The 27,972-nt window shown below is 43.0% G+C and overlaps 2 protein-coding genes across 7 annotated transcripts in view; both read left to right on the top strand.

The window, feature by feature from the left end:
* The window catches only part of PLEKHG1 (pleckstrin homology and RhoGEF domain containing G1), a 213,975-nt gene extending 210,017 nt beyond the window's left edge, over positions 1 to 3,958 (top strand). For all 6 annotated transcript variants that reach the window (XM_064486574.1, XM_064486573.1, XM_064486576.1 and 3 more), the window contains one exon: positions 418 to 3,958. In XM_064486574.1, coding sequence (XP_064342644.1) covers positions 418 to 1,478 — 1,061 coding nt within the window. In that variant the 3' untranslated portion in view covers positions 1,479 to 3,958. The remainder of the gene's footprint in view (positions 1 to 417) is intronic.
* Positions 3,959 to 11,497: 7,539 nt separating this feature from the next.
* MTHFD1L (methylenetetrahydrofolate dehydrogenase (NADP+ dependent) 1 like) overlaps positions 11,498 to 27,972 on the top strand; it is a 166,952-nt gene continuing 150,477 nt past the window's right edge. Inside the window, exons 1-7 of the mRNA XM_031456547.2 lie at positions 11,498 to 11,910; positions 17,827 to 17,911; positions 18,998 to 19,048; positions 19,137 to 19,190; positions 22,491 to 22,615; positions 23,856 to 23,956; positions 24,915 to 25,051. Coding sequence (XP_031312407.2) covers positions 11,690 to 11,910; positions 17,827 to 17,911; positions 18,998 to 19,048; positions 19,137 to 19,190; positions 22,491 to 22,615; positions 23,856 to 23,956; positions 24,915 to 25,051 — 774 coding nt within the window. The 5' untranslated portion in view covers positions 11,498 to 11,689. The remainder of the gene's footprint in view (positions 11,911 to 17,826; positions 17,912 to 18,997; positions 19,049 to 19,136; positions 19,191 to 22,490; positions 22,616 to 23,855; positions 23,957 to 24,914; positions 25,052 to 27,972) is intronic.

The following is a 27,972-nucleotide window of genomic DNA, read 5'->3' as shown; positions in this document are numbered from 1 at the left end:
GTTACGCTTCTTTTAATGACTACTTGAATTATTTTTCATTGACCAGAGTTTAAGTGCCGACTTTCTTATTTTTATGATGCCTGTTTTTAGCACTAACACTATTTCATGCCTATAAAGAACACTAGAAATTTTCATGACACATAGAGAATCCTTGCAGACCTGCTGCTAAAATAAAATAATCCAAAATTAGATCAAATTAAATGAAGTTTTAGGTGGTATTTTTATTTTTATTAAACTGTGGATTATTTTATTAGTTTGTGTTGCTTAGTATTCGATGATTACTCATCCTCAAACTTAAAAGTCCTGTCTACTGTTTACATTTTTAAAACGTTTGTTAGAATGTTCTTTTTTTTTTTTTAATCTTCGCATGTAGGAATGATCCTGTGTGTATTTATTGTTTTCATATTTGCCTTCCAGGAGCCAGGATTGCTGAGTATTCCCAACTGTATGACCAGATTGTATTCAGAGAGACGCCCTTTAAGACTCAGAAGGATGGCTGGGCCACCCCTCAAGAATCTCCCAACCTCAGCTCTGCAGCACCTCCCCACACTCAACATGGTGGCGAGGACTGGCTTTTGCATTCAACCTATAGTAATGGAGAGTTAGCAGATTTCTGTCCCTGGCCCGAGCAAGACTTGAAGTCAAAATATCCCACTTTACAGATCAACACAAAAAGTACCCCAAGACAATTGTCCACAGCTTGCTCTGTGCCTTCTCTCCAAACCTCCGACCCTCTGCTGGGCTCCATGCAGAGACACAGCGTGATAGTCAGTCAGCCAAACAAAGAGAACTCTTGTCAGGGTCATCTTTACAACTCTCTGGGTCGGAAAGGCATCAGTGCCAAATCTCAGCCTTATAACAGGTCTCAGTCATCTTCCTCAATCTTGATAAACAAGTCCACGGACTCCATCAACTACCCCAGTGAAATGGGAAAGAAGCAGCCACTGTCTTTACACAAAAATTCCAGGTGGGAGAGTCACCAGGATTTGCTGCCAGGGATTGCTGACTCATGTCAACAGGGCACTGAAAAACACTCAGATCTCACACTCCAGGACTCACAGAAAGTTCTGGTAGTAAATAGAAGTTTACCTTTAAGTGCCCAAGTAGCTACACAGAACTATTTTTCCAATTTCAAAGAGACCGAAGGAGATGAAGATGACTATGTGGAGATAAAATCAGAAGAAGATGAGTCAGAATTAGACCTCGTTCACAATCGCAGAAGGAAATCTGACCCAAAGGTTATGGACGGTGGCTTTTCTGATAATGTCTGGAGCAACACCTCTTACTCTTTGAATAGTCCATACACTCCAAAAAAGCCAGTAAGCGGTAAACTTGGAATTTCACCGTATCTGACATCATACAACGATTCTGACAAACTGAATGACTATCTCTGGAAAGGGCCATCCCCCAATCAGCAAAATATTGTCCAGTCTCTAAGGGAAAAATTCCAGTGTCTCAGCTCAAGCAGCTTTGCCTAAGGTTCTTAATAGTAGCTGCCTGAATTAACTTCGCATTGTGCTCACAAATTACAGATACTGACAGGTGTTTTGTATGTACCAGATGAAAACAACTTTGTAATAACCAGAGGTGTAAAATATCCTTTTAACAGCACAACTTTTTGAAACAGCTGGCTATCCAGCCAGGATTGTACTGTAGCAAAGTCCACATCGACCACTGTGTTTTCTGATGCTAATTGTCTTCATATTTCATGTAAGTTAATCTTACTTGAAAATTTGGGTTTTTGGGTTTTTTTTAACATGATGGCCATGGTATTTTTTCCTATATCGCAACAACTGGTGCCCAGACTTTAAGAAATGCAATAATCTTCTCCTCTTGTCCAGAAGCCACAAGTAGTTTTATCCTAGGACTCAAAGGCAGCAAGGAGGCCTTTTCATGTTTTTTTTTTAAAAAGAAATAAAACTAAAGCTGTTTAAAGGATTATGCTTACGTCTGGCATTTTGTTAAACTTGTGACAAGACCCTAGAATAACTTTAAGCAAGGGATCTCTAATCTCTAGGTGCCCCTTTTGGGGTTTCTATGCTAGTATCCCTGCATCATTTCATTATAATGCAGAAATTGTGTAACTGCTGGAAATTAAAATGTAGCAGGATCAGTTTTCTAGAAGCAAAAGTCCTTACCTGTATTCCTAGACAAGGCCTGGACAACGTGCTGCTCATTTATTTGATGGTTTCTGGAGTTAGATGAATGATTCCCTTATTGGTTTACAACCAAGTGCAAGAAAACGCAAATGGACTTATTGGAAAAGATGGGTTGGCATCCGGGTACAATTTGATTTCATCTCCTCATGTTTCAGTTGCAGGGGTGGGGCGGGGGGGGCGTATCTAATTCTTCACTGCTTTTTGTGCCTGTCACTAATCAATATGAAGTAAACCATAAGCTAAAATAAAAAACAAAGCGCTTTAAAGCTACCCTTTCCAGAGCAATGTTTCAGATGTCCTTTCATGAGTTTTGTACTCAGCCAGATGACCTGATCCCAGCCTTGATAATCTCAGTGACTGCAATGGAATTTATTTGCTAATCTAAATGTAATATGGGGGCCCTTTTCCCTTGTTTGGGGGCATATACAAGAGCAGGATCTTTGGTAACTAAGTTCTGACTAATCATATCTTTTCTGTTGTAATTATGGTCTTTAAAATAGCAATTCATTGTGATATTATACAACTCTTTATGGAAGGAAATAGAAAAACAAAAGCAAGACCTTGTGAGTAAAATGCAAAATTAAAGACACTAAAGAGAAAAATGAAGGCAAATGAATTGCCACTTTATAAAAATACTCTATTTTATTGAAGCCCCCAGTCAATGCAACAAGAATGTTTTCTCCAACAGCGGCCTTTGCATTCTCACTGTAAGCCGTTTTACATTCTGTGCACCCCACTCCCCCGCCTCAGTTTTCATTTTTAAAGATATGATAATATGTGTAGGGAAAGGGGATCTAGGCTTTTCATTTAAAGATAGGCAATGATATTGATCTGAATCACTGACATCTTACCAGAATTCCTTTTCTCTCTTTAGGTGCTAGGCCTCTTTTTCTTAACTGAAAAACATAAAGTGTGATCCTTATTTTATGCACAGGTACCTAAGGCATTCGTTTTCTTTTTAAATAACAAAAAATAACCCAAGTTTCTTCCTTCTCTATACTGTTCTTCCTTCTCATAGCTTATAAAACAGAGTCCATGTTGACGAGCATTGTTCTGGAAACATTCCTTCTTACACTGCCTTTCTTTAAACATGATATGAGTTTTCAAAATTAAGCAGTATCAGAAAAGAGAAGCGCTGTAACAAAGAAGACATCCTCAGCCCCATGAGAGGTATTTGTGTTACAAAACCAAGTTACCTGACTCTTCTTGTCCCAGGAATGCAGTGTCCCACTTCTGCTTTTTAGTTTGTAAGACCCAAATTCTGTATTATCCATATTACTGTGGTGTCTTACTCTCAGAAATGACCCATTCTTCACACCAGTGTCCTATTGCACGATTTTGATGTTGCTTATATGAATACACCACCTTGCACGAAGGCTGCTGTCTTACTGTATAAAATGTCTGTATGATCGTCTTTAGGTTCTAGGACAAATCTGTAGTTCTATAGATCCCTTCTGTCAGCCAGGATGCAGATTTTGAGAGCTGTGTGTGTATATATAATCTGTATTTTTCCTCAAAGTTATCAGTTAAGGGCTTTTGTTTAAAATAGCTTCTTTTGGAGGTGGGGTAGGGATGTACATAATTGGGAGGAAAGAGTTATATGTACTTAAGTGTGTGTCAAATTCTTATTAGGTCTCTGTACTGAGGGTCCAATTTTTTTTATAAGTTCACTTTTCACCTACTCTATTCTTTGTGCAAAAAAAAATGCATCTAGGAAAACATAGTTTAAATACTGTATATAAGATAATGAAAGTTAGTAATGCTCATTATTTAATAAAGTTTGTAAAGTACAAAGTAAATTACAGTGTGAATGTGTTTATTCTAGAAAGGTCATGATTTTGTCTGAAATATATTTAGTTATAATACTTTGCCTTTTGAGCCATGAAGAAAATGGTTCAGGGTAATGATTATATACTATGTTTCAGTGGCCCGAGACAGACCATTTTCTGTATCTTTGGATTACTTTGGAAATATTGACTTTAGCCTGGGATGGTATTTGTTTTTATGATAGGTGACTAAATTAGCTCAATCTACTAAGAGATAGTAGATTATCTTTTTTTTTTTTATTTTTTCACTTCGTAATAACAGAAGGCATCCTTTTAACTATTTCATTATTAAATCAAAAATTAATATAAAAGTTTGGAGGCACAAATTAAGACTTTTTTTTCATGTTCTGAATTTCATTTAAAAAATTTTACAGGGAACAAATCATGCTAATATCAATAGATAATTATAAATAATTTCTACAGCAATTCTATTTCCAAATGTAAGCATAATGCCCTACCCTACTATTATGAAATTATATTGCACCTTAACTTTCCTCACACAGGGGAAAATGGCTTTTAAATTTTTCTTCAGAGTGTTTTAGACTGGAGAGTTTCTAAACCTCACCCTGAGGATCCATCAGACTTATCTTACTCCCCAACCTTGAGGCTGAAAATAGATGGGGTTTTCCAGAAGTCATAAAAGTTCAATTTAGAAGCAATAGCAGAGGGGTGGGTATAGCTCAGTGGTAGAGTGTGTGCTTAGCATGCCCTGAGGTCCCGGGTTCAATCCCTAGTACCTCCATTAAAGAAAAATAATAATAATACATTTTAAAAATCTGGAAGCAAATAACCGTAGAAAATCTATGCCTTGTGTAAATTCCATACATAAATTAAATCCTTAGGGGGAAGAAAAAGAAATCTTAAAAATCAGCAGGTTTAATACAGTTGTTAAACATGACTCTTCAATTAACATTTGACTATTAAGTTGTCTTTTGATGTAAATTTGTTTTTTAATTTCTATCTTGAAGGGCAAATGTTATTACTTCGAGATCTCCCACATCCTCTTTACATAACTTCCTCTATCCAGACAATGGAACCACATTCAATCCTATCAGCCAGAAAGGGATTTGCAAGGGTTATGCATGCTTTTCCAGTGTTTTTTGTTTTTTTAAAAATGAAGATGTTAGCATTCTCTCACTTTTGGCTTCTCACATTTTTCTTTCCTTGCAGGTAGTTAAGGGCTTGGAACACCAAGATGATGTGGAATTATGTTGCATTAAGAAGGTTAATAAACGCGATATATCATTGCACAATCCCTATAACTGTAAATTAATAAAATTTGGGATGTTTGGTTTCTAGTATATTTGAAAACTTATAGGAAGTCAAAAGTTTCTTCTTGGAAGAATATGTTAACATTTAGCATGTGTCTCCTTTGGCCCCTTGAGATGGGAATGTTTTTTACCAGCTTTGCACAGTGCCTGACAATGTGCAGGTGTCCCGTAAATACTGAATGATTGAGCAGATAGGGTCCGAAACTTGTTTCAGCACCAAGTATGAGAAACACACACTCAAAGCAGAGACGTAAACGTGGTAAGCAAGAACAACAGCAACTGAGCTGCCTTTTAAAATTCACAGCACACACCCTCAGAAACCCAGTGTCACCAACTATTTTTAGAGTCCCCAGTCAGTAGGGCAGGAAAAAGACTGTGCCCCTTTTCCATCTCTTGGCTGATAGAACTCCAGAGAAATGTACTGTGAGTGAGATTTCCAGTAACCTTTCCCCTTTATTTTCTTTTTGGTTTTTGTTTTGGTTTGGTTTGATGGGGTTTTTTGGGGTTTTTTGTTTTTTTCCTTCTTTAAAAAATTTTTTCTCCAGTAAATTTTTAAGCTAGGAATCTACATGGTCATATGAGAGTCAGATTATCACACCCTTCTCTGAAATTCCATTTAGACCAAGTGTCTTCCCCAATCACTGGCTTTGAGAATATGAGGAGCGCACGGAGCACGCAGCCCGGCTCTGTGCAGCTGTGGGGGTGAAGCCAGCTGAGGTACAGGGGAGGGGCCCAGAATGCCAAGATCTTTTGGTGCCAACAGGCAAACTTGTCAACTTTACAACGGTGGACAAGCCCATGGGCAGAGTCCCCTTTGTGTATCTCTGATAAACAACAAATCTTGATTTTCCTAAAGGGCGGCTTGCCCACAATGCATCATCACACAATAGGAAAGGAAGAGAAGCAAGCATTTCCACTTCATTAGTCCTAAAACCATGTTTATTCAGCTCAAATGTAAAAGAACAGGGCTTGATAGTAAGCAAATCATCCACTCTATGAGGCAAACACAAGCCCCCAGATATTCTATTGTTTGCAGGGTAATGTATGGCTCTCCACGTAGCCCTCCCACAGCCGTCAACAAGACCGCAGTGGGTAAGCAGATTCCTTGTACAGACGAGATGAATCAGAGGCTGTAAACAGGTGGCCCAGAGTCTGAATCGGGCTTACACAACTTTTAAAAGATTTAACATAAAATTCCAATTTTTCACCTTCTTTAAAAAAAAAAAATAGATCTGGCCTGTTTGGGTCTGGATTCTGTTGAGGTGACTCTGAGATCTGAGGATGGAATTTAAAGGTAAAATCATCCTGAAAGGTGGTGGTGTAAGCAGATAGGGTAGCAGGTCCCCAGAGAAAGAGAACCAGGCATGGCTTTCTTGACATAAGAGAAGCCGTTTTTGGCCTAAGCCATTTTGGGATCTAAGCCTGGCCTTGTGCTTGCCCTTGAATGGTTGTCAGGAATCAATGATCTCAAGGAAACAAAAGAGCAAACTGTTACAGGCAAGAGAAGTAACAATAGCAAAGATATCAGTTGTAAAGACTCCCAGTCATTTCAGTGGTAAAGATTAGCCTGAAATGCTCGACCGCCACCAGGAGAAGACCTGCCTGGTTCTCAACATTCAGCCCCAAAATTATTGTGAAGAACCGTGCAGGGTCTGATATTTTACATAGCTTGCAAGCTAAGTTAGCCTGCCTCCATTTCAGAGCCCATGATCGCTCCCAGCATAAGAGGTAGCATGAACTTGACATTTGCAATGACTTCCTCTAGTTCTTCCAGGCCCACAGGGGCCTGTAGAGCAGCCCAGGTTCACGCTACACACACAGTGGGTTTGTTTCACAGCTGAGATTTCCTGGATTTGGGAATAATCCTTTATTTTAAAGAGTTGCTAGCAAATCTTGCCCAATCTTTGGCCCTGGGACAGAGGCATTATCTTTACACTGTGGGCAGCAAACATACCTGCCCTCTGCCCTGGAGGGAGGCGCTGTCTATCTTCCAAGGTTTGCTATACAAATGTCCTCGCAACGATAGCCTGGAACAAGACAGGAAGAGATGACAATGCAGGCAGCCCGCAGAGAGTGTCTCAGAACAATCATACTGTTGCTGGGTTCACCTATTGGTGAGTGTCGAGCCAAAAGACACAAAAGACACAACCAAAACAAAGAGAAGGAAGGACTTATTTCTTGCAGCAAGTAAGGAGAACATGAGGGATCTTTCCCAATGCAGCGTCTTCCTGAACATTAAAATGAAGGAAGTTTTAAGCTAAGGGAATATACACGTTCATGAAGGGGCTTGGGCAGTGTCTGCATATTCCTGAAGGCGTCTGAGCAGGAGAATTCAGCATGGAATTGGGGCAAAGATTGATAGAGTCCACACTTTAATTAACTGAAGTTATAAGGGTCAGAAAAGGCCACCATCATCATCCCTGAAGTTCCAGTTGATGGGGTAGAAGCTTTTCTGACTCTCCAGGTCTAGAACCCTCATAAGACTCTGATCCAGCATGCTTTATAGCTTCTCATTAACATGCCTGTGTTCTGCTATACAGTTCTGCACAGTAAACTCTGTGACTCCCAAGTTTGTGTCTGTCTTGTTCAGAGTTGATTCTTTCACCATGTGCCCAACATACAGCCTGGTACAGAGTAAATGCACTCTCGCACTCTCTCTATATGCATAAGTATTACATTAACCTCAGATATATATATTCCTTATTCTGAAAACAAACTTTCTTTGACGTACATCCAAATGTCTCAAAATGCACTGAATTACCTATATTCACTAGAGAAAGAATATCAGTTAATGAATTTTTAAGGGCTTCAACATAATAGAGCCCTTTTCTCCCTGTGTAATTGACTTTTCCTAAGTAAACCAATATATATTTGCGTTTGGGATAAACAGATTCAGATGTATGTCTCAGAATGAGATCCCAGTGCTTCCCTATGAAACAAACCTGGGCCTATGAAGGCTCCTAGAGTTGACCCTCATAAATCTTCTCCCTCTCCCACCCTTCTGTCCTACAAGTGTGCATTATGAGTGTGTAAGAACCCAAAGAGCTCTCATCTGGAGTGTGAGCACCTGGGTCTCAGGCTGTTGACTTCAAGGTGGGGCTGGAGAGGGAGTTGAAGGTAAGCAGAGGGCAGAGGCCCCCACGGTTATCCGCATGAGGATTTAAAGGGGCCGAGTAGGATATTTTAACTGTCTTGATGAGCACAGGCATTTGTCGCCCTAGACCTTAAAGAGATTTTTAAAAATTACATATAAGATCACAGTTAATCATATTAGAATGGGGCAGACCTTAGTGCAGTGTCAAACACCTAAAATTTTCTTAAGATTAGAAAGTATGACATTCATCCAGTTAAAAAAAAAAGCCTTGTGTCCTCTAGGTGAATTTTATTATACTTTAGCGTATTATCTAATTTAAAGATGTAGAGTGTCGTTTTTCAGGTGTGGATTGCCATAAGCTTTTGGTGATGACTGAGAACAGCCTGCAAAGTGCCTTCTTCAAGACACACATGCAGTCTGAGTCATTTCCAATAATAAGTTGGTTTTTGTGGCTCACAGTTCCCAATCAGTTTAGCTTAGGTGCACAGTTTTTAACTTGATTTTTTAAATTCAAATCTTTCTTCCGTACAGAATATTTCATTAACTGTTGGGAAGTCTTCTTGGAGAACTGCTGTGCCGTGCTGAGCCATGCAATTCACAAAAATGCCCTACCTTTCCTTGCAATTCAGTACAATCAAGAAGGCTGGTTTTTTATATGACACTGTGGCTATGTTGTTCATCCTCCAATTCTCTGCACTGTTTCTTCTCCACTTAACATTTTTAGTGGTTGCGAACTTCTCTGAGAACTGCTTCTGCAGGGGATGGTGCATAAATGTTATCATCACAGGTGTGGCCCTGATTGACCTCCTTCCCATCCCTCCCCCAACACACAGAAGGACTTAACACACAGTTACTGAGTAAATGACTGAAAGGATGTTATTTCCTCACATCTAAAACTGGGAACAAAACAAACAAACAACATCAGGAAAAGGTAAAATAAATTATGGTCTATCCACAAAATAGATGTCATAATATATAACCACCAGAAGTCATGATTTCAAGTACCATCCTTTCCCAATTTCATGAAAACAGATATCGTTAAGTGCAGGAGACCTATACATACATAATATGGTTGCAATTTTATAAAGCAATTTGAAATAAAGCTAAGAGATCAAAATTAACAGTTATGTCTTGGCGACAGTGTTGTAGGTGATTCTATTTTTTACTTTATGCTTTTCTATATACATTATTAATAAATAGTGTGTATATATTTGAAAAACACACTCAGCTCAAGTATCAGATCCTCTGGTGTTTTCTGTGGTAGTATCTTATGTCCCTACAGATGTGCTCATTCTGGACATTTCCTGTAAATAGGCTCATACAAAGCGTGGTTGCCACAGTCTTTTTAAACATCACTGTGGTCAGCAGTGATCAGATGGTGTGGCAAACTGTCACTACTATGGTGGAGTTACTGTCGGAAACTCCTGAGGGCAGAGACCAGGTAAGTTAAAAAAAATTTTTTTTTTTTAAAAGCAGTTTTTGCTTCACAGCAAAGTTGAGGAAGGTACAGAGATTTCCCATAAACTCCCTGTGGGCTGGGTGACTTTCCATCTTTGTGGCCAGTGGTCCATGTTCAGCAGTATCTAATGAATGTTCATTAAATGAGTGGTCCTCAATTTATGAGACAAATGAACCTCTGAGGGTTCTAGGACTTGCCCAAGATCGTCAGGACAGTAGGCGAATGGGTCATTCAGGTCTCCTTTCTGACGTTTATATGCTTATGTAACTGAGCAGGACCCAGTGGGGCCTTCCAGGGACAGATTCCCCAACTCCATGTCCTCCACCTGCCACTTGTTTGTAGAAAACCCTTAGCCTAGTAGACGTTCCCCAAGTTCCAAAGAAGAAACTTAATCAGAGAAGCGAGAAAATGCAGAAACAAAGGAAGACAGTCAAGCAAGACAAAATAACAGCAGTTCTGCTATTAAGCCAAGCCAAGGACATTTAGTTCTTCTTCAAGAGCACTAGGCAGTATTCTGAGCCATGTCCTTTGAACTGTTTTGAAGAAACTGAAACCCCCACTAGGCGGAAGAAGTTAACCACAACCCCTTACAGCCCAGACCGGTTGGAGCCAAAAGGTTGATGAGGTTGACAATGTGGACTCCAAACTACCTCACCACCAACCAGTCAGAAGAGTGTCCATGAGCTGATCATGCACTTCACAACCCTTTCCCTCACCGTCTTTAAAAACCTTCCTCTGAAAGCCATGGGGAGTTCCAGTCTTTTGAGCTTCAGCCTGTGTTCCCTCTTTGGCTCCTGCAATAAACGCTGCACTTTCCTTCAGACGACCTGGTGTCAGTAGAGTGGCTTTACTGTGCCCCAAGTGGGGACCCAAGTTTGGTTCGGTAACACTTACATAGACATAACTTCTGTGATTTTGTTTCCTCTAGTGTGAACAAAGGTGGCAATATCTACCTCACAGCTTTGTGCAATGTCATCCTTACAATGAAAATCACAGACAGCAGTGTGAGATTAAGACACGGTCACTGGAGTCGGGTAAAATCTCAGCTCTGCCAAGAAACCGACTCTGGACTCGCTTCCCGGAGGTTGAATATCAGGGCAATACTCACTTCATTACGTTTTTACGTCTCTCCCCCACCTAGCATAGTGCTTAGTTGATGGAAAACCAGCGTTTATAATTTGGACTATTTTTCTTCCCACCTGACCTGGGAATTATACTCCTGATAAGATTATGAACAGTGTAATTTTTAACTGTTGAGGCAGCTACGGTTCAGAGTTAAGTAACTTGCCTAAGGCTACAAAGTCAGTTTTCGAACTCCAAGGCCCACATATTCTTCATTGTTAGGCCCCCTCCAGCCTGATAAATCCAATCCCTGGGATCTAAACCAAGTGCCCTTTCAGGAAGCAAATGGCCGCCTGAGGGCAGAATGTTATAAGCATCCTAGGCGGGGGAAGAATGTAGTCTTCACGGCTGGGCCTGAGCCCCCTCCTGATGCCCCACCCTCCTCTGATTTTTATAGTTTAGCCAAATTTCCAGCGTGTGATTGAAAGTGCCTGAAAGCCTGCCCCCGACGTCCAGGCCTCTGGAACAGTAACCCCGCATCCCGCAGGCCCCCGCCTTCCCGACGTCACGGCCACTGGGTGCAGTGCCCCCTAGGGGCTCCCGCTCAGTAGAGGAGAAAGAGCCAGGTCCTTCCCGCCTCTGGCCCGTTACCGGCCGCGTCCGGTTCTCCCGCCTGGGGCCCGCCCCGCCACCCTCAGGAGGAACGTGAGCCGCTGCGTCTCCGTGCTGCGCCGCAGCATCTCCGCGTCGCGGGAGGACCTGCAGCCCCTCGCTCCCGCCGCCTCGCCGCGTCCCCGCTGCACGGCTCGCGCCTCGCCATGAGCGCGCGTCTGCCGCTAGTGCTGCGCCGGCTCCGCCGCCCGCAGCCCCCGGGGCCGCCACACCGCCTCCGAGCGCTTTGTCGCGCCAGCAGCGGCGGGGGCGGGGGATGTGGCGGCGGGGAGGGCCTGCTCGGACAGCGGCGGCTGCAAGACACCCAGGCCGGGAGCAGCCGGGGTCCAGGCAGCCGGACGCCCCCAGCGCGGGACTCGATCGTGCGGTGAGTGTCTGGCGCTTGCCACCGCCCAGGACCCTGGCGGCCGGGGGACCCAGGAGGTGGGGCAGCCGGAGCGCTCAAGTCTCGGCCGGGTTCCCGAGGCCTCAGTGAGGGTTCGCTGAGCCCAGGGTCGTGAGTGTTTGGTGCCAACTTTCTAGGGGTGACGGCGGTTGGTGGGGGTGGGGTGCGTGGGCTGGGAGCGCGGAAGGAGGGGACTCCGGGGGCCAGCCCCGGTCGGGGGATCGGGCTGGGGCCGGGTGGGCGTGGGCATCGCCGGCGGGTGCTGCGCTCCATGGGCCGCCAGCCCCGTTACACGTGCACCTCTAGCCGCCGGCTCTGATGCAACCCCGCCGGGCGCGGCCTGGGCTGGAAAGGGGCGGCGCGGCGAGGGTCAGAGCCTGGAGGAGGAGGGACTCCCGCCCCGCCCGCCGGCCAGCTGTTCCAGTCTGGGGCCCGGGCGCTGCAGGCCTGCGGGGCTCGGGGGAGGCGGTCCGGGCCCAGCGATCGGCGCCAGTCCGCGCGGGGGCTCCGCGTCCGGGACGTTGGCTACGGGCGGCGTACTGTTAATGCCATGAGGTCTCCCCGCTCCTAAAACGCCGGAGCCTCCAGCGCGCGGGAAAGCTGCAGCCGGGCTCACCCGGTGATGGCCCCAAGGCGGCCCAAGAAGCTGGAGCTGACTCGTTTCCAGCGTCGCTGCACCGGGGACACGGAGTCCCCTTCCTGCGCAGCTGTATCTCCAAAGTTCTCTAACGAGCCAGAGGCGAACCATGGGAGCCCTAGCTGTGCCTTCCGCTACCGGCATCTGGCACGTAACATGCTCAGGGGCCCCCAGCCCCGTACCCGACCCCTCCCCACCCCAACCCCTCGCCACGCCACCTAGCTCCTCAGTGGGAGGGAGGAGAGGTAGGCCCTTCCTGGAGCAGTGTGTTAGCTGGGAACCCAGGCGGTGTAGAGTGAAGCGCCCTGGACAAACCTGGTGGTGGCGGGAAAGCCCTTTCTTGACTTCCCGAACTAGGAGATCCCTAGTTCCAGTGTCACCGAGCGAGCTGTTCACCTACATCCACTCACATTCTCTTCCGTTTTCCTTCCATCCTTCATTCTAAAAGTAATTTTACCCCATTACCAAGGCGCTTCATAATGTGGCCCATGACTCCAAGGTCCCTTTTGTTTGGTTTACCTTGTCTTCTCTCCAGTGTTGCATTTAGGTCTTTTCAGGTCATCCGATTTTAAGCAGCGTACAGCTGAACTCATTTTAAGGGGTTGTTACTAAACTGATCTTGATCTCCGGTACCCTCGCCAGATGTGCCACAAAGTCAATCTACTGACACGGGTTATGGTGTGGAAAGAACCGCGTTTATTGCAGGGGGAAGTCAGGGAGGGGGAGACAAGCCCCAGACCCACACCAACGCAGTCTTTGAGTCAGGGTTTGTTGTTTATTTTAAGAGGAAGAACAAAGAGGCTGGGATTTGTCCGAAAAGGCTCATTACCGAGCCTCTAAAAGTCTCAAAGGCTAATTAACAGACGTTAATGATGATACCAATAATAGTGCTTTTAGTACATGAGCGATATTATCAAGGGCAGCAGTTTTACTTGCCTGGCTCTCATTGATTAGTGCTCAGTTAACACGGGATGGAGGGCACCAGGGTCAAGGAAGGGAATACAGTTTTGAGTAAGGAGATTAATCATAAAGTGGGTAAGAGAACTTCATGGGGACTTGGTTTCAGGGTAAAGGGTCTGAAGACAGTATAGGAGTATAGGAGGCAAAAACCACCCCATCACCCTGGTTTATTTTCTGGGTAGCTCTTACCAGTACTTGAATCTTACTCATTTACTGTCTGTCTCCGCTGCCTGGAATGAAAGCTATGGGGCCTGCTGGATCCTTAGATCCTTAGATCTGCTAGATCTTTAGATCTTGCCTGGTAAAGGGCAGGCACTTGTGACTTAGTTGGGGAATGAATGGCTCAGGATGTGGGGTCATTCGTGAATTCTTTTCATGCCTTTTCTTTCATTTAAAGCCGTGACTGACTTAGAGATGAGTAGAGTGGACAGTCAGGGCCTGGGTGAGGCGCCTACAGCACTCGTAAGCCAGGGGTTGGCACACATTTTTTCTAAAGGACTAGATGGCAAATATTTTACGTCTTACGGGCTGAGGCAAAATAGAAGATATTACATAGGTACTTTTACATGAGAAAAAATCAAATTTTCAGATTTTTTTAATTGATGAAATTCAAAATTGTACTTATGGACACTGAGATTTGAATTTCATATGATATTTACATGCCACAAAATATTATTTTGATTTTTTAGATTCATTTAAAATGTAAAACCCATTTTTAGCTGATTGGCTGCCATGGTCTGCCAGCTTCTCTTCTAAACTAGAAGAAAGCATCATACAATGAATTACTGCGTCTTAGGATTAATGTTAAGAGACAAGTGCCTTGCTTTGCGGTCTGACTCCACCACTTACTAGCTGTGAGAGCCTGGGCCAGCTGTTTGATTTCAGTTTTTCCTGTGCAAAATGAAAACCATAATTTCATTTTGACTGTGAGTCAAAAGAGTCACTCCGTGGTGTGGGGGAGGGTGTAGCTTAAGTGGTAGAGTACATGCTTAGCATGCACAAGGTCCTGGGCTCAATCCCTAGTACCTCCTCTAAAAATAAATAAAAAAATACATAAATAAACCGAATCCACCCCTCCCCCCAGCCAAAAGTCATTCAGAAGCATCAGATCCTGAGTATGAAGCAGTTTTAGGAATATCTCAATCAATTTGGTATGTTTTCCTTTTTATGTCCTTATATGAGAAGTTAACAGCATGTTTTAAAAACTGTATCTAAATAAATCCAAAAAATTCTTTCAATGCTTAGAGAACAAACACTGTGTTAAGAAAAGATTGCACTGTAGTTTACTGGCAACATTTTTTTCTTGGTTTGTAAAGCAATGGTATGCCTTTCATTTTCTGTCCTAAATTGGGTATAACACAGTAAATAAAATTAAAGCTCCCAGATCAGGCACATGCATAAAGTAAGAAAGAGGTTAGGCTGCTTTCATAAAGATACATCAAAATAACTGTGGACTTTACTGTCCAGAAGGACGCAGTCATGGGATGGTAGGATGACCCTATATCTCCTCACTGCTCTGGCTCTGGGTAAAAGGCAGCTGCTTGGGTCCCCCAGCCAGCAAGTTGGGGGGGGGCAGGTGGCTGGTGCCCCTTTCTCTTAGCTGCACATTCCTCACGTCCCACCTCCTTCTGACTGTTGCTTACAACCTGTTGGCCAGAAGTTAGTCACATGATCCCATCATGCTGCAGGCAAGGCTGGGAAATGTGCTCTATAACTGGGTGGCCACGTGCCGCTATTTCTCGGAATACTGATGACTGTCTTTGGAAGAGACTATTTTGGAAATCTTTACCATATTTATAGACAGGTAAGCTCCTCACCTTTGAAAAAACTGAAAAGCTGAAATGTAGACTATTATTAATAAATAGGTTCAGCATTCAGGGATGAACTTCCCTGGGTAATTTTTAATAACATCATCAGCTCCCTAGACTCTTTGGCATGGCCACAGCTAGTTGCAGGGGAGGCTGAGAGATGCATTACTATTCCAGCAGTCTTGTGCTCTGCCAACACACGCTGTTTCATAGACAGCCAAAGGGAGGCTAAAATGAGGCAGTGGAGTCAGAGGTAGCAGATACTTAAGTCTCATAGTAACAGTAATCATAAGAAAGATAATAAAGCCGATGGTGGTAGCTTAAATTATTAGCAAATCATTATCTTCTTTAATAATACAGTTCTGAGTTTTAGCTACACATGGCTGCCCAGCTAGAGTTGCACATTCCTTCCCACTGGAAGTTGACAAGGTGACTTTTGTCACCCAGGGCAGAAAAGTCTCTGATTGGAAACATTTATGCTACGTTTTAGACTGATGGAGCCTGATGACTCCTTGCTTGGTTTGCTTGTCACTGTACAGAAGAATAAGGAGTAACCCCAAAGAATGAAACATTACACATGTAACAGGTCGTGGGGGGAATTAGCCAGTTTTATGAACCGAGTTGGGGGCAGATCTGAGCTTCTGTAGATGTGTTCCCTTCTCTTCAGTTGGTAGTTTTTAGTAACACCAAACGTTTGTAGAGGTGTAGGCACTACAAATGTTTCTGGGAAAATCGCTTTTGGTAGGAGTGTTTTTAGTGTTCAAGGATAGCTTTGAGGCACAGAGAAAAACTGTGTAAGAACAAAGACATAGAGCCCCTGTAGTGCCCCTGTTCTATGGATGAGGGACCGGGAGGGGCTCCTTGAACGACCCATGCTGGTCAACCAACGGCCAGGGCTGTTTCCACTCTCTGTGCTTCAGAGCCACCCTGAATCCTTGTTGAATATGTGCATCCCCGGGCCCCACCCAGACTTGGGGAGTCCGACTTCCTGGGCCAAGGCACAAAGCCTTTCTGTCTCCCAGGCTCTCCAGGTGATCCTCACACACATTGCCAAGAACCTCTCAGGACCTGCACACTAGTGCCTTCCCACACTAGACAGAAATGAGGACCCAGTGGGGCCCAAATTTGCAGTGAAGAAAGGTGGGGAATCTGCATCATGTGGTCCTCAGCCACCTGTTACTGGACAAAAGATCCTTGCTTATTTATAAGGTAGTTTGTGAACTTCCCCACATCATCTCCTTTATTCAGCACGACACAGATACAGTTGTTTCACTGGGAATCAAGTTGCTTTATCCTGTGTTTAAAAGCAAGCACAAGCCTTCCCAGGTGGGAGACAGCTGCATGCCCATCTATTGTATCTTCCAGCCCAGCTGACAGTAGGAAAGCTCATCCTGTTTGAGTTTTGAAGCCTGTAAACATTTTTTGAGCGCACCTCCACCTACTCTAAGGGCGGTGCCCACCAAGCTTGTTTCAAATTCTCTGAAAACTGGGAGAAGTTTTGCCCCTGGCCATGTTGCCATGCCTCTTTGCCCTTAGCCATTTATTGCTGATGGGATCTGGCTGGAAGTTCACCTTGCATTTTTTAAAAAGCCTTTTGCATACAAGAACATGATAAAGATGGAAAATAAAACTTAAAAATGGTCTTAAGCACGGAAGGGTGGATACTACCTCAGCTGAGTCTTCTATTATTGCGAGAGGAAAAAGAGGCAGCTTATAAACAAGGGATGACCATTTCATGTGGATGGTGGGGAAGGTGGTCCCTGAAATTATTCATCCGGGAAGGAGGCAAAAAGAGCCTGCTTGTACCACGTGTATCTGGGTCTGCCCTTGCCCCCAGGGCTGGCACCCCTGTGGTGCTAAGGGGAAGGTGGTCCCTGCTGGGACATGTGGAAGGTCCATGTCCAGACTTTGGGGACCCATAGAAGTGAGAGGCTTTCTCCCTGAGAGGCCCTGGGAAAGTATCAAATTCTGATGCCTTCCTCCCGTTTTCTGCACGTTTGCTTCCCATTTCCATTCTTCTGTAAACCCTGGGACCTGGAGTTTATCCTGACCCACAACTTATCCCACAGGAAGCCCCCTCTTCTGTCCGCCGTGTCCGCTGCCCTCCCCTCAGCAATGTTTGCTTTCCCCGTCGACCCCAAACTCTTTTGGGGAGTGTGGTGGAGAAGTGGGATTATTTAACCAAGAAACCCAAACTTCTTATTCCAGTAAACTTAGAAAATACAAGAGAAAAATTTACCCCTAGAGAATTACTGTTATCTAGTTTGTTTACCTCTGCTTCTTTTGAAAATTAGAGTGTCTCGTTTTACGCCGTGTTAGAATTTCATGGCTGCTCTCCGGCCCCTCCGTCCACACTTCCCACCCTTGGAGACGTGCGTCCTTCTGTTGTCTCATTATTTCCACTTAGAGTCACAAACCCCCTAAGAAAATGTGTTGTATCCATCCTTTCTAGTCATTACCTGAGACATGACTAGTCTTTCTTTCTCCATGTAGGAAAGTCATCCGAAATTCGAAGGAAGTTCTGAGTTTATTGCAAGAAAAAAACCCTGCCTTCAAGCCAGTTCTTGCTATTATTCAGGTAAGTTCAGTATGTGGTTCGTCCTGCTGTTTTAGGATGCCTTTCAAATTAGAAGATAATTGTACGCGGGAGGCCAGCTGCATTTCTTGTCACAGAAGTCCCCAGGCAGGCTTCAGGGAGTGGGCAGAAGGCTCAGCTGGCAGTGCTGTCACTTCTCCCTTTACCTGGTCCTTCTGCAGCTTCAGGTTACAGCTTCTGTTCCAGCCTGTCTTCCTTTGAGTCTGTCTCCTTTCGGTGTGGTCAGGAGGTAGGCGCTCACATGAGCTGCATTAGGCGAGGTATATTGTGGTCCATTATAAATGCTTATCAGATGGGGTTTGTAGGTGACAGGGGAAAGCATTACTCTTTGTTCCTGCGAAAGACAGAGGCTTGCTGAGACACGGTGTTTGGTGATTTTACTACTAAATCTTTTAAAGCCTGCCCGGAGTCGGAAGGGCCAAAAGCCGTGGCCTGTCAATAGGACTTTGCGTTCCATGCATAGCTTCTGGCTGCGGCCTCTTCGTTCCCAACCGCAGTTGGCACTGTTTGCCCCCCTTTTTGGCACACCCGTGTGATGACAGGTGCCAGGAAGCGAGGCGCTGAGCCAGGCCCGTAAGCAGCCTCTAGTCTCATCAGCACTGTGATTTCAAGACGGGAGGGCTCTGCTCAAGTCACTTGCGTTCTTTGGGGTCTGTTTCCACCGCCCCTACCAGGGTAGGCGAGTGAGCAGAGCAGAGAGAAAAGAGAGTCGGGAATCTGGCCTCCTGGGATTCTGCTGGCTTGATAGCTTTCCACCTAAGGGCAAGTCACCTCAGCGCCTCTTTGGCGTCCTCACTTAGGAAGGGATGCTGGCCATGTGGCTATCTACGCCCTCTGAGGCCTATTATTTAAAAAGTGACATAACTTGAAAGTCTGAGAAACCGACATATTAATAAATACCAGCCATTAGTCCCTTTTATAAGCAATAGGATTCTTTTTCTGCCTTTTCCTTATCATCTTTGGAATTAGATCACTTATACTCACAAAGTTAGTCTCTGTCCTGTGTTCTGTGCCTTTTCAAGCTATGTTTGTGTTGTTACATTTTCCTTTTTGCTCCTCTCTCCCAAGGCAGGCGATGATAGCTTGATGCAGGAAATAAACCAGAATTTGGCTGAGGAGGTAAGGACTGTTGATTTTCAAAAATGCATTTTAATTTTTGGATGACACGTGCTCTCAGTGACAGAATTACCCTGTGTTCTCTCTTCAGGCGGGTCTGAACATCACTCACATCTGCCTTCCTGCTGACAGCGGTGAAGATGAGGTAACTACAGCAGGGCACTTTGTGTTCCTTTTTAGACCTGACAGACCTCTTGGCATCTCTTAGTTGTGGTCGGAACGGACTGCGCTTTTTCTTGGGGCTGAACTTGTAGGGGGAAGATTGCACTTTTCCCGCTAGGGTAGATGCTCCTCCGTCTGACTGTCCCTTACCCTGTGTTTCTGTGACCTGGTGACTTTGGTTGTGTTCCTTCAGCACCATCTAGTGGAACTTGTCAGTGTCTGGTTTGCGATGTCCTGACCGGTTGTTGGACCTCGGGCCATTCTTTGGTTCCTCTAGGTCACAGTTGTCTTATCGATAAAATAAGGGACAAGATCATTTTCAGGATCCTTTCCAGGCTAACACTGTGTGAATCCTTCAGTGATGTTTTGGGGCAGCTGGTAAAAAACCCCAGAGGATTCTTCTGCCGCTACTGTATGTGCTTTAGTTGCTTCTGCCAGCGGGGAGTAGGTAGCAGCCTTCGTAAGTGTTGTCATCTCAAGCCTGGGAGAAGCAGTCACCCCCATATAAGCAGGGGAGAGGAGGCTGGACCGCAGGCCACCCTAGTGACTGGTCCTTCTGTGGCTAGAGTTTTCTTCAGACTGGCTGAGGCAGTGATGTAAACCTCAAATAAGAGAATCTGAAATAACACAGAAGTTTATTGTTTTCGTACGTGAATAAAGTTTGGAGGCAGGCACTCCCTGACTGGTGCGGTGGCATCACAAGGTGGTTAGAAACTCAGGCTCCCTGGGTCCTGCTGCTCCGCCATCCACCTGTGCCGCCTCCTCTCCAAGGTGGTGGAGTCAGCACTCCACATCACATCCACATTCTCGTCAGCATCAAATAAAACACAAACCCAGACTCGGTGGGGAGAGATGTAATCCGGAAGGATTATTGCAAGGTGGCGGAAGGGGCTGCTAAGGGAGTGCGCTCCGCCCAGAGGTGTGAGATCTGCACACCTCTGAGACGTAGGCAAAGGGTTTGTTTTATAGGGAGGGGTAGAGAAAATGGGATGGAAGGGTGGCGTGATGGGATAGCAGATGAGAGAATGTTTTACCCTGAGGCCAGCCTGTTGTCACAGGGGGATGTCTGCCAGTCAGAATGAGGGCAGGCCAAAGGAGCCAGGAGGAAGGAGAGAAGCTTACCCAAAGTTTGATTAACAAGCATTTTATTCTGACTGACCAGTGGGGACCAGCAGTTCAGCTCATCATTTATGGACAAAGAATGGGAACTTGTGGGCTCTGTGTCTGGCCTTGTCCTGGGTAGACAAGGGAGCATCAGATGGCCTTATCCCAGTCACCTGGGGAAGGTGTTCTTTGTAGTGCACAGAGGGTGGGGGCATTTCTTTACCAGTTTTCCAGCATCACAGGGCTTAGTTCAACAAGTTCTTGTCACCAGTAAAAAAAAAAAGAAAGGACAAAGACCAAAGTTGGCCCCCAGTCTCTTTCCTGAAAATCACAATTCTGTTTCCGCTCCACTGGCCTGCACCTAATTGCTTGGCCGTGTTGCAAGGGAGCTGAGGAAATGTGGTCTTTTTATACCAAGTGGCCTTAGATCATTTCTTAGCACAGCTAAAAATTAAGAGTTTATGACTGAGGAAGAGTGGAAATTGGGTATTGGGCAGTTTCTACCACACTTACTGTTGTAAGGTATTCCAAATACTGACACTTGCCGCGCCAGCACCAACAAAATGCAGAGAAACTTGTTTTCCTTCTGTAGAAAGACAGTCATTTTCTGTAGCAGAAGTAACGTTTTTTCTTTGTTTTGCCACTAATATTGAGAGCCCTTGACTTTTTTTTTCCCTTGGCTTATTTTTTTTTGACAAGAAGTCCTTTATTCCCTCTTTTTCTTTGAAATTCTAATAAATGGAAATTTAGATGGTGGTATTATTATTACGTTGGAAAAGAGTAGGGATCTTAATTTATTAAGATTTTTGCTATTGCTGCTGCTGCTACCAGATCCTAGTTAGAATGACAGTAGTACCTCCACTTCATTCTGGTGTCCGTATAGATGCGGCCCCTCTGCCCACCCCCTAACTGCCATCTCTGTTAGCCCTTTACCCTGCTTAATCTGAATTATTTTTCTTTACATTTATCAATTCCAGAGATTATACTATTATTTTTTATTGTTGCTATTGTTATTATTATCATTGGTCTTGTCTTCGCTGCTAGAATATAAGCTCCATAAGGGCAAATATTTTGTTTACAACTGTATTTCCTTTACTCAGAACTGATCCGGGATGGGTATAGCTCAGTGGTAGAGTGCGTGCTTAGCATGCACGAGGTCCTGGGTTCAATCCCCAGCACCTCAATTTATAATAAATAAAAATATAACTACCTCCTCCCTGCAAAAGAAGAAAAAAGGAAAAAAAAGAACTGATACAAAGCAGATACTCAAAATATTCAATGTTTGTTGAATGAATGACAAAAAGATGAATACTCAATGAACCAAAATCTTCTGAGTTTTGTATATTAACTAGCCTTTCTATTCTTACTGGATAGAAATGCCATAGTGATTTTGGCTAGACAGTGAAACACAAATGGTAAACCAACACTTCTCATTGTGAGATCCATATCCATGGGCTAGTAGCTCTCTTACTCATGAGCAAGTAAGATTGCTAAGTGAAGTCCTGGCATAAACTGGAGATAAACTGAGAGGCCAGAGCATTGCTTATTTAAAGACAGACTTTGCCATTCAGTAGCTATTCCATTAGCTTCCCAAACTATGCTCTGGTCTTTTTCATAAATAGTGAATTATTTGTGTTTCTTATAAAAAGGAGCTGTTTATGCTTAGAGTTTATCTGCCACAAGCCTTTGGAAGTGCTTTCTATGTGCCGTTCTGATCCAGACAATAGGAGGGCCTGAGTGACAACTCCTCAGATGTCATGATTAGTAAGCTTTGGTTGGGCACATTGTGTTTGAAACACAGGCTTGTCTGGGCCGGGTCGGAGTGCTTCCTGGCCTCTCAGAAAACTGATGATACGTCTGGCTTAAATCTGACAGGAAACTGTCTTTTGCCGATCTCGCTTGACTAAGTGTTCAGCTTTGGCTTTGTTTTGTTCTGTTCTGCTCTGGTAGAGAATAGAGCGATAAGAAGGACTTGCAGTCCGTAAAAAATTCAGCCAAGCTTTTATAAACGTGGTTAAAAGGGAACATAGACTTCTTCATTCTGCTGTACACCAGGTCTTCAACAAGGGGAAAAGAAGAAACTCAAATAGACGCATTTTAATGAACCTATTTTTTGATATAAAGTGTCTTTTGTTGGGTCTTATTTCTGCAAAACTGACTTTAGTTTTTTTCTCGTTAGATTATAGATGAAATTCTGAAGATTAATGAAGACACCAGAGTCCATGGCCTTGCCCTTCAGATCTCCGAGGCCTCATTTAGCAACAAAATCCTTAATGCCTTGAAACCAGAAAAAGATGTGGATGGGTGAGAGCAGATAAAAGAAAACAATCAACTCTTACTGCCAAACACATTTTTCTGCTGTGAATTTTTTTTAGCTCTGCTCTTTCAATGATGTCAGTAATTAAGACCTGAAAGAAATCATTTGAAATATTTCAGGAGTTTGAGGGTCTGTTAATTCTGTTTAAGAAAGTACATGTTTGGGAAATCACTTGCCTTTTTGTAGTGTTTGGGTGCCGTTTTGGAAATAGTCAAATCATATTCATTTGATAATTTCCTGTCTGATGTACAGAGTCCTTGGCCAGCTCTCTTCTAATAGCTTTTCCTTGATAATTCTATTAGACCAGAGAAAAAAATAGGGACCTGGTTCACCAGCAGTAGCATATTCTGCCTTAGTCCCAGGCCACCACCTCACTGAAACATCCAGGTTCTTCCATTATCCTAGCCTTCTGTTGTGACTCAGACTTAGGGTAGTCTCAAACACAGGTGGAAAATTTGTCATGAAAATCCTTGATCCTCTAGCGGTCACACCACAAAGGGAGAAGGAGCTCTAACCAATCAGAAAACATCCAGAGCCTCAAGGTATCAAGGGGGAGTTTCAGATCTTTCATAAAAAAAGAGAATGTTGAAAACTTTTCCGAGTATCTGCATTTTGTTACTAACCTGTATTGGGACCATCAGTTTAAGCTAGAGAGCTATGGACTGTTTTGTCCTGGATTTGAACAAGGAAGAACGCAGAAGGCGTTGAAAGCGTGGTCACTCATTTTTCCCCTTGATTTCCTAAGGAGATAAGTACTGATGTCAAGTGGGGGTCCGACCTTGAATCCAAGTCTTGGCTGGGTCACCCCGGATTTCTAGGATTGGTTCTGGATTTTGATACAGTGGAGACGTAGATTTCCTCAGAGTGAAGTGGGTTTGGCTGCGGGTCCATGGTGCTGCGTGCTTTCAGGGGCACCATCCCATGGAGCCCATTGAGCGGAGCTCCCTGGAGTTGTACAGTGAACCCCTGCATGGCCTGAGCTGCGATCCTGCTGTACAGGCAGAACCAGGACACTCGAGTTCATTCTGACTCATAGGGGCCATGTTGGAGTTGCCTGAAGCTAATGGCCTCTATTCCTGCTCACGCTTTAATTTATGTTTAATTATTGAGTATATCCTGTCTGTCAAATACTGATTTGGCTGTTATTTGGGATTAATACATGTGATGTACAGATGAGTGAGTCTTGGCTAAGTTTTGACTAACCTGTTCCCTTGTTTTTGGATTCAGAGTAACGGATGTAAACCTGGGGAAGTTGGTACGTGGGGATGCCCATGAGTGTTTTGTTTCACCTGTGGCCACAGCTGTAATTGAACTTCTTGAAAAGTCAGGTATGATGCTCCTTCAGAAATGTTGCTGTTTTGCTATTTTTTGGTATTTATGTGAATTTTTAATAAGGATTTGTTTCCAGAAGATTCTTACTGAAAAATGGAAGTGACATTCAATGTCAGCTTTATTTTTCTCATCTTTTAAGAGATACTATGCCAAATTTTTCAAATAGGATCTACTATATTACAATTTTAAAGAAAAATTGGTAAAGATGAATGATTAACCTATATTAAGCATTTTCTTAGCTTCTGTCATGAAACACTCAAAATAACCACAATGAAAAGTGTTTCAAGTTTCAAATTCTCAAATCTGTCAATACATAGACCTAAATAAGATTTATATTGAAGACTTAAATGAAGGAGCTGTTAGATATGGTTTAGGGTCTAGAAACCTAGATTGAGATTTATCAGTGAGAACCCTCTCTTTCAGCAAAATCAGTATTTAATTTCCATTTTTCTCCTCTTGACCTTGTACTTTTATGTCAGTGACACAGAAATGAATCATTTCTTTTTCTCAGTTACCAACTTTAATGAGTAAATGATTAGTTTCATATATTTAAGGATTTTCTAGCTGAGTACATAGAAATTCAACTAACTAAATTTTTCTTTATATCAGCTTGAGTGAAAAGAAGACAGACACTCCTCCCCTACACCCAAACATGCAACGATTAAACAAAAATTCCAAAATACATGCCAAAATTCTATTAGAAGATTAACTTTCAAGATATACCTTTAGGACATTAGCCATTAAGCTCAAATCTCTGAGAAAATCCACATAGACAGTGTTTTTCCATCTTTCGGATACTTAGCGTGATGATTCTGGTCACCCTACCATAAAATTTGCAGAGAAAGAAATTATGACTTAGAGCCATTGTAGGTTTGGTGCTCAGAGGGCCAAGTTTTAATGGGAGGGAGACTTTGAAGTTTTGATTATAATACCGGATTTCAATTTGGTGGGTAGGTGTCAACTTAGATGGAAAGAAGGTCTTGGTAACAGGAGCCCATGGGTCTTTGGAAGCCAGCCTACAATGCCTGTTCCAGAGAAGAGGGTCCATGACGATGAGCTCCCAGTGGAAGACACCTCAGCTTCAAAGCAGGGTAAGCATCTGTCATGTTGGGAACATGTCCTTCAGTGCTTGTATTGGGAAAGGAGGATGAGAAATGCACAGGCTAAGTGTTTAACATAAGAGGTTAGAGAAAGAACAGCAGAAAATCTCAAAGGATGGGAATAAAAGAGCAGAGATGAGTGAAATGGAAAACAAATATAATGAGAGATTATCAAGAAAGCCAGAAGTTGATTCTTGGAAAAAAATCTAGTAAAATAGACACACCACTAGCCAAAATAATTAAGACAGAAAGAGAAGGCCAGCAATGTTAGAAATGAACAAGAGGACATAACCACAGAAACAAAAATTATTTTTTAAAAAGGAGACTGAACATGTTTATGCTGATAAATTCAAAAATCATGTGAAACGAAAACTTTCTGAGAAAATATAACTTACAAAATGGATTCAAGTAAAACCAAATAGTCATATATACTGAAGACACTGAATCAGTCTACCTATCAAACAAGCAAACAAAAAAGGCAAACAAGTAATTTTATAAATGAGTTACCACAGTCAGAGAACAGATCTGTTTTCTCTGGAGAACAGAAAAAGACGGAATATCTCCTGACTCATTCTAGGAGTGCCCAAAGCAGCCAACGACAAGATGCTAAAGGACAACTTCCAATTAATTATGGGCCAATTTCACCTATGAACATAGGTGATATAACCAACAGCAAAATGGAAAAGCAAATCCAGCACCAGGTTGGGGTTATGATAGGATTGCAAGGGTGGTTTAACATTAAAGTCTGTTCAAATCTATTAATGTAATTCACCACATTATCAGATTAAAACCTATATTGTCACCATAGATGCAGAAAAGTCATTAGATAAAATCTAATATCCATCATGATTTTTTTCTTGAAAAGCCTCTTAGACTAGGATTTTAAAGGAATTCCTTACCCAGATAAAAACGTGTAAAAATTTAGAGTGTCTCATTTAATAGTGAAATAATTGAAACTTTTTTTTAAATTAGGAAAGCCAAGGGGGCCTGTTATCAGTACTCCTAATCAGAGTTATATGGGAATTCCTAGACAATGCAGTAATGTGAAGAAAGAAAGGGAGAAAATTTATAATGATTGGAAAGGAAGACACCAAACTGTCCACAACCGTGGATAGTATGATTACACAAAAGGCCCCCAGAAAACCTCTTAAAATACCAGAAATACTAAGAGTTCAGCTCAGATCTTGGATATAAGATCAACATGCAGAAACGAATTGCATTTCTAAACGCCACCCCCACAGTTAGAAAATCAATTTTTAAAGAAATACAATTCACGATCGTAATGAGAATATAAGGCACCTAGGAATATATTTAACAAAAGTTACTTCTGACCTTTTGAAAGAAATTATGTAATTTTGATGAACACCATTAAGAAGACCCAGTTAAAAGTAGATACCATATTCATTGATAAGGAGACTCAATATCTTAAAGATACTTTTTCTCCCCAAACTAGCCTATAAATTTGAACCAAAATCCTGACATAATAAAGTAGAAGTATAAAGAAATGAATGGGAACTGTGAGCCAAATCCGGAAAGCCATGACGAGACAAAGATGTGGATGTAGCTGGGGAGAGGAGGCTAGGAGACCTTCACTCATGTTGGTCATGCCTGTTCTTAAACTGGGCAATAGGTGGGGTTGTGATTGTAGTCTTTTCCATTTTGAAATAGTTAATCAAGGTTTTAATTTCAAAAATTGACAATTTTAACAAATGTCCACTAAAGCGAAGTTAAATTAAAATTGCATTAAGTACAGGGCGGTAGCTTATAGTTCAGTGGTAGAGTGCATGCTTAGCATGCATGAGGTCCTGGGTTCATTCCCCAGTACTGCCATCCTAAATAAATAAATAAATAGATAAATAACTCCTCCCCCAAAACAAACAAACAAAAATAAATGAAATAAAAATTTTAAAAATTGCACTAAGTACAATAAATTGCTAAAATCTAAAAATACATCTTCCTCACGCTGCAGCGTGAGAATAGAAACCAGCAAGTTGTAGTCCTGCCCAGGGGAGGACTTGACAGATTTGTAATGTTTGAGTGGCAGGTGGATCTGATTTACATAATTCTTTCTTGTTTCAAAATAGCCCAGGAAAGTGGTCTTGCAATTAAACTCAAACCTATGTGCTTTTTTAGTGACCACCACATGGTGGCAGCCTATACCAGAAAATTCAAGGGCGATGTTCTGTGCTTGAGAGCCCAAAATTTTTGATTTGGAAGCTTAGTGCAAGAGGACAGTAAACCTCGCCCTGAACTGAACAGCTGTGGCGAAAAAGAGAAAAATGCCTTCATTGGCCGTTGAATGTTTTCACAGCTGTTACGATACTTTTGTTAGTTGTATCTGTATTTCGAAAAACAAAGACATCTTTCAAAGTACTTACTTGTGGAAATAAATCACCTTGACTCTGTAGGATAAAGCTCATTTTAACTTTGAGAGCCATTGCGTGGCTTCTCTCTAGAGAATCTAGAAACTGGGTAACACTGTGGTTTCCGCATATCTAAGAAGGTTCTCTTTAATAGCAGGTGCTGCCCACGTTTTTTTCTTAAGTCCTTGGCACTCGGAGCGGCACCACTGTGAATCTGAGAGGCTGTCAACTTTCACTCTTTTTACTGCTTCATGTTTATAGCCAAAAATAGGGAAAGAAAGATTCTGGGCTCCCCATAGTTGTCTTTAAAGTTCATGTGGCCTCTGGTGTTGGCCCCGTCTACCTGGCCTCCTATTCACACACCGCAGGCTTCCCTCACATCACAGGGTAAAGCCTGTACCTTTCCATGTTTTTGTGCTGGCAGCCAGCGCTTACCTCCCACTGGTATGCCTCCACGCTTCTGCCTGACATTTTACTTTTTACTTGTCCTATATTTCTAAAACACAGGCCATTGCTGGGCTCATTTCAGAGGCTCAGTGGGCCCTCTGC

Source organism: Camelus dromedarius, chromosome 6, assembly GCF_036321535.1.
Source record: "Camelus dromedarius isolate mCamDro1 chromosome 6, mCamDro1.pat, whole genome shotgun sequence".
Taxonomy (NCBI): domain Eukaryota; kingdom Metazoa; phylum Chordata; class Mammalia; order Artiodactyla; family Camelidae; genus Camelus; species Camelus dromedarius.
The sequence above is the reverse complement of the archived record's forward strand: the minus strand, read 5'-3'. Positions and strand labels throughout refer to the sequence as shown.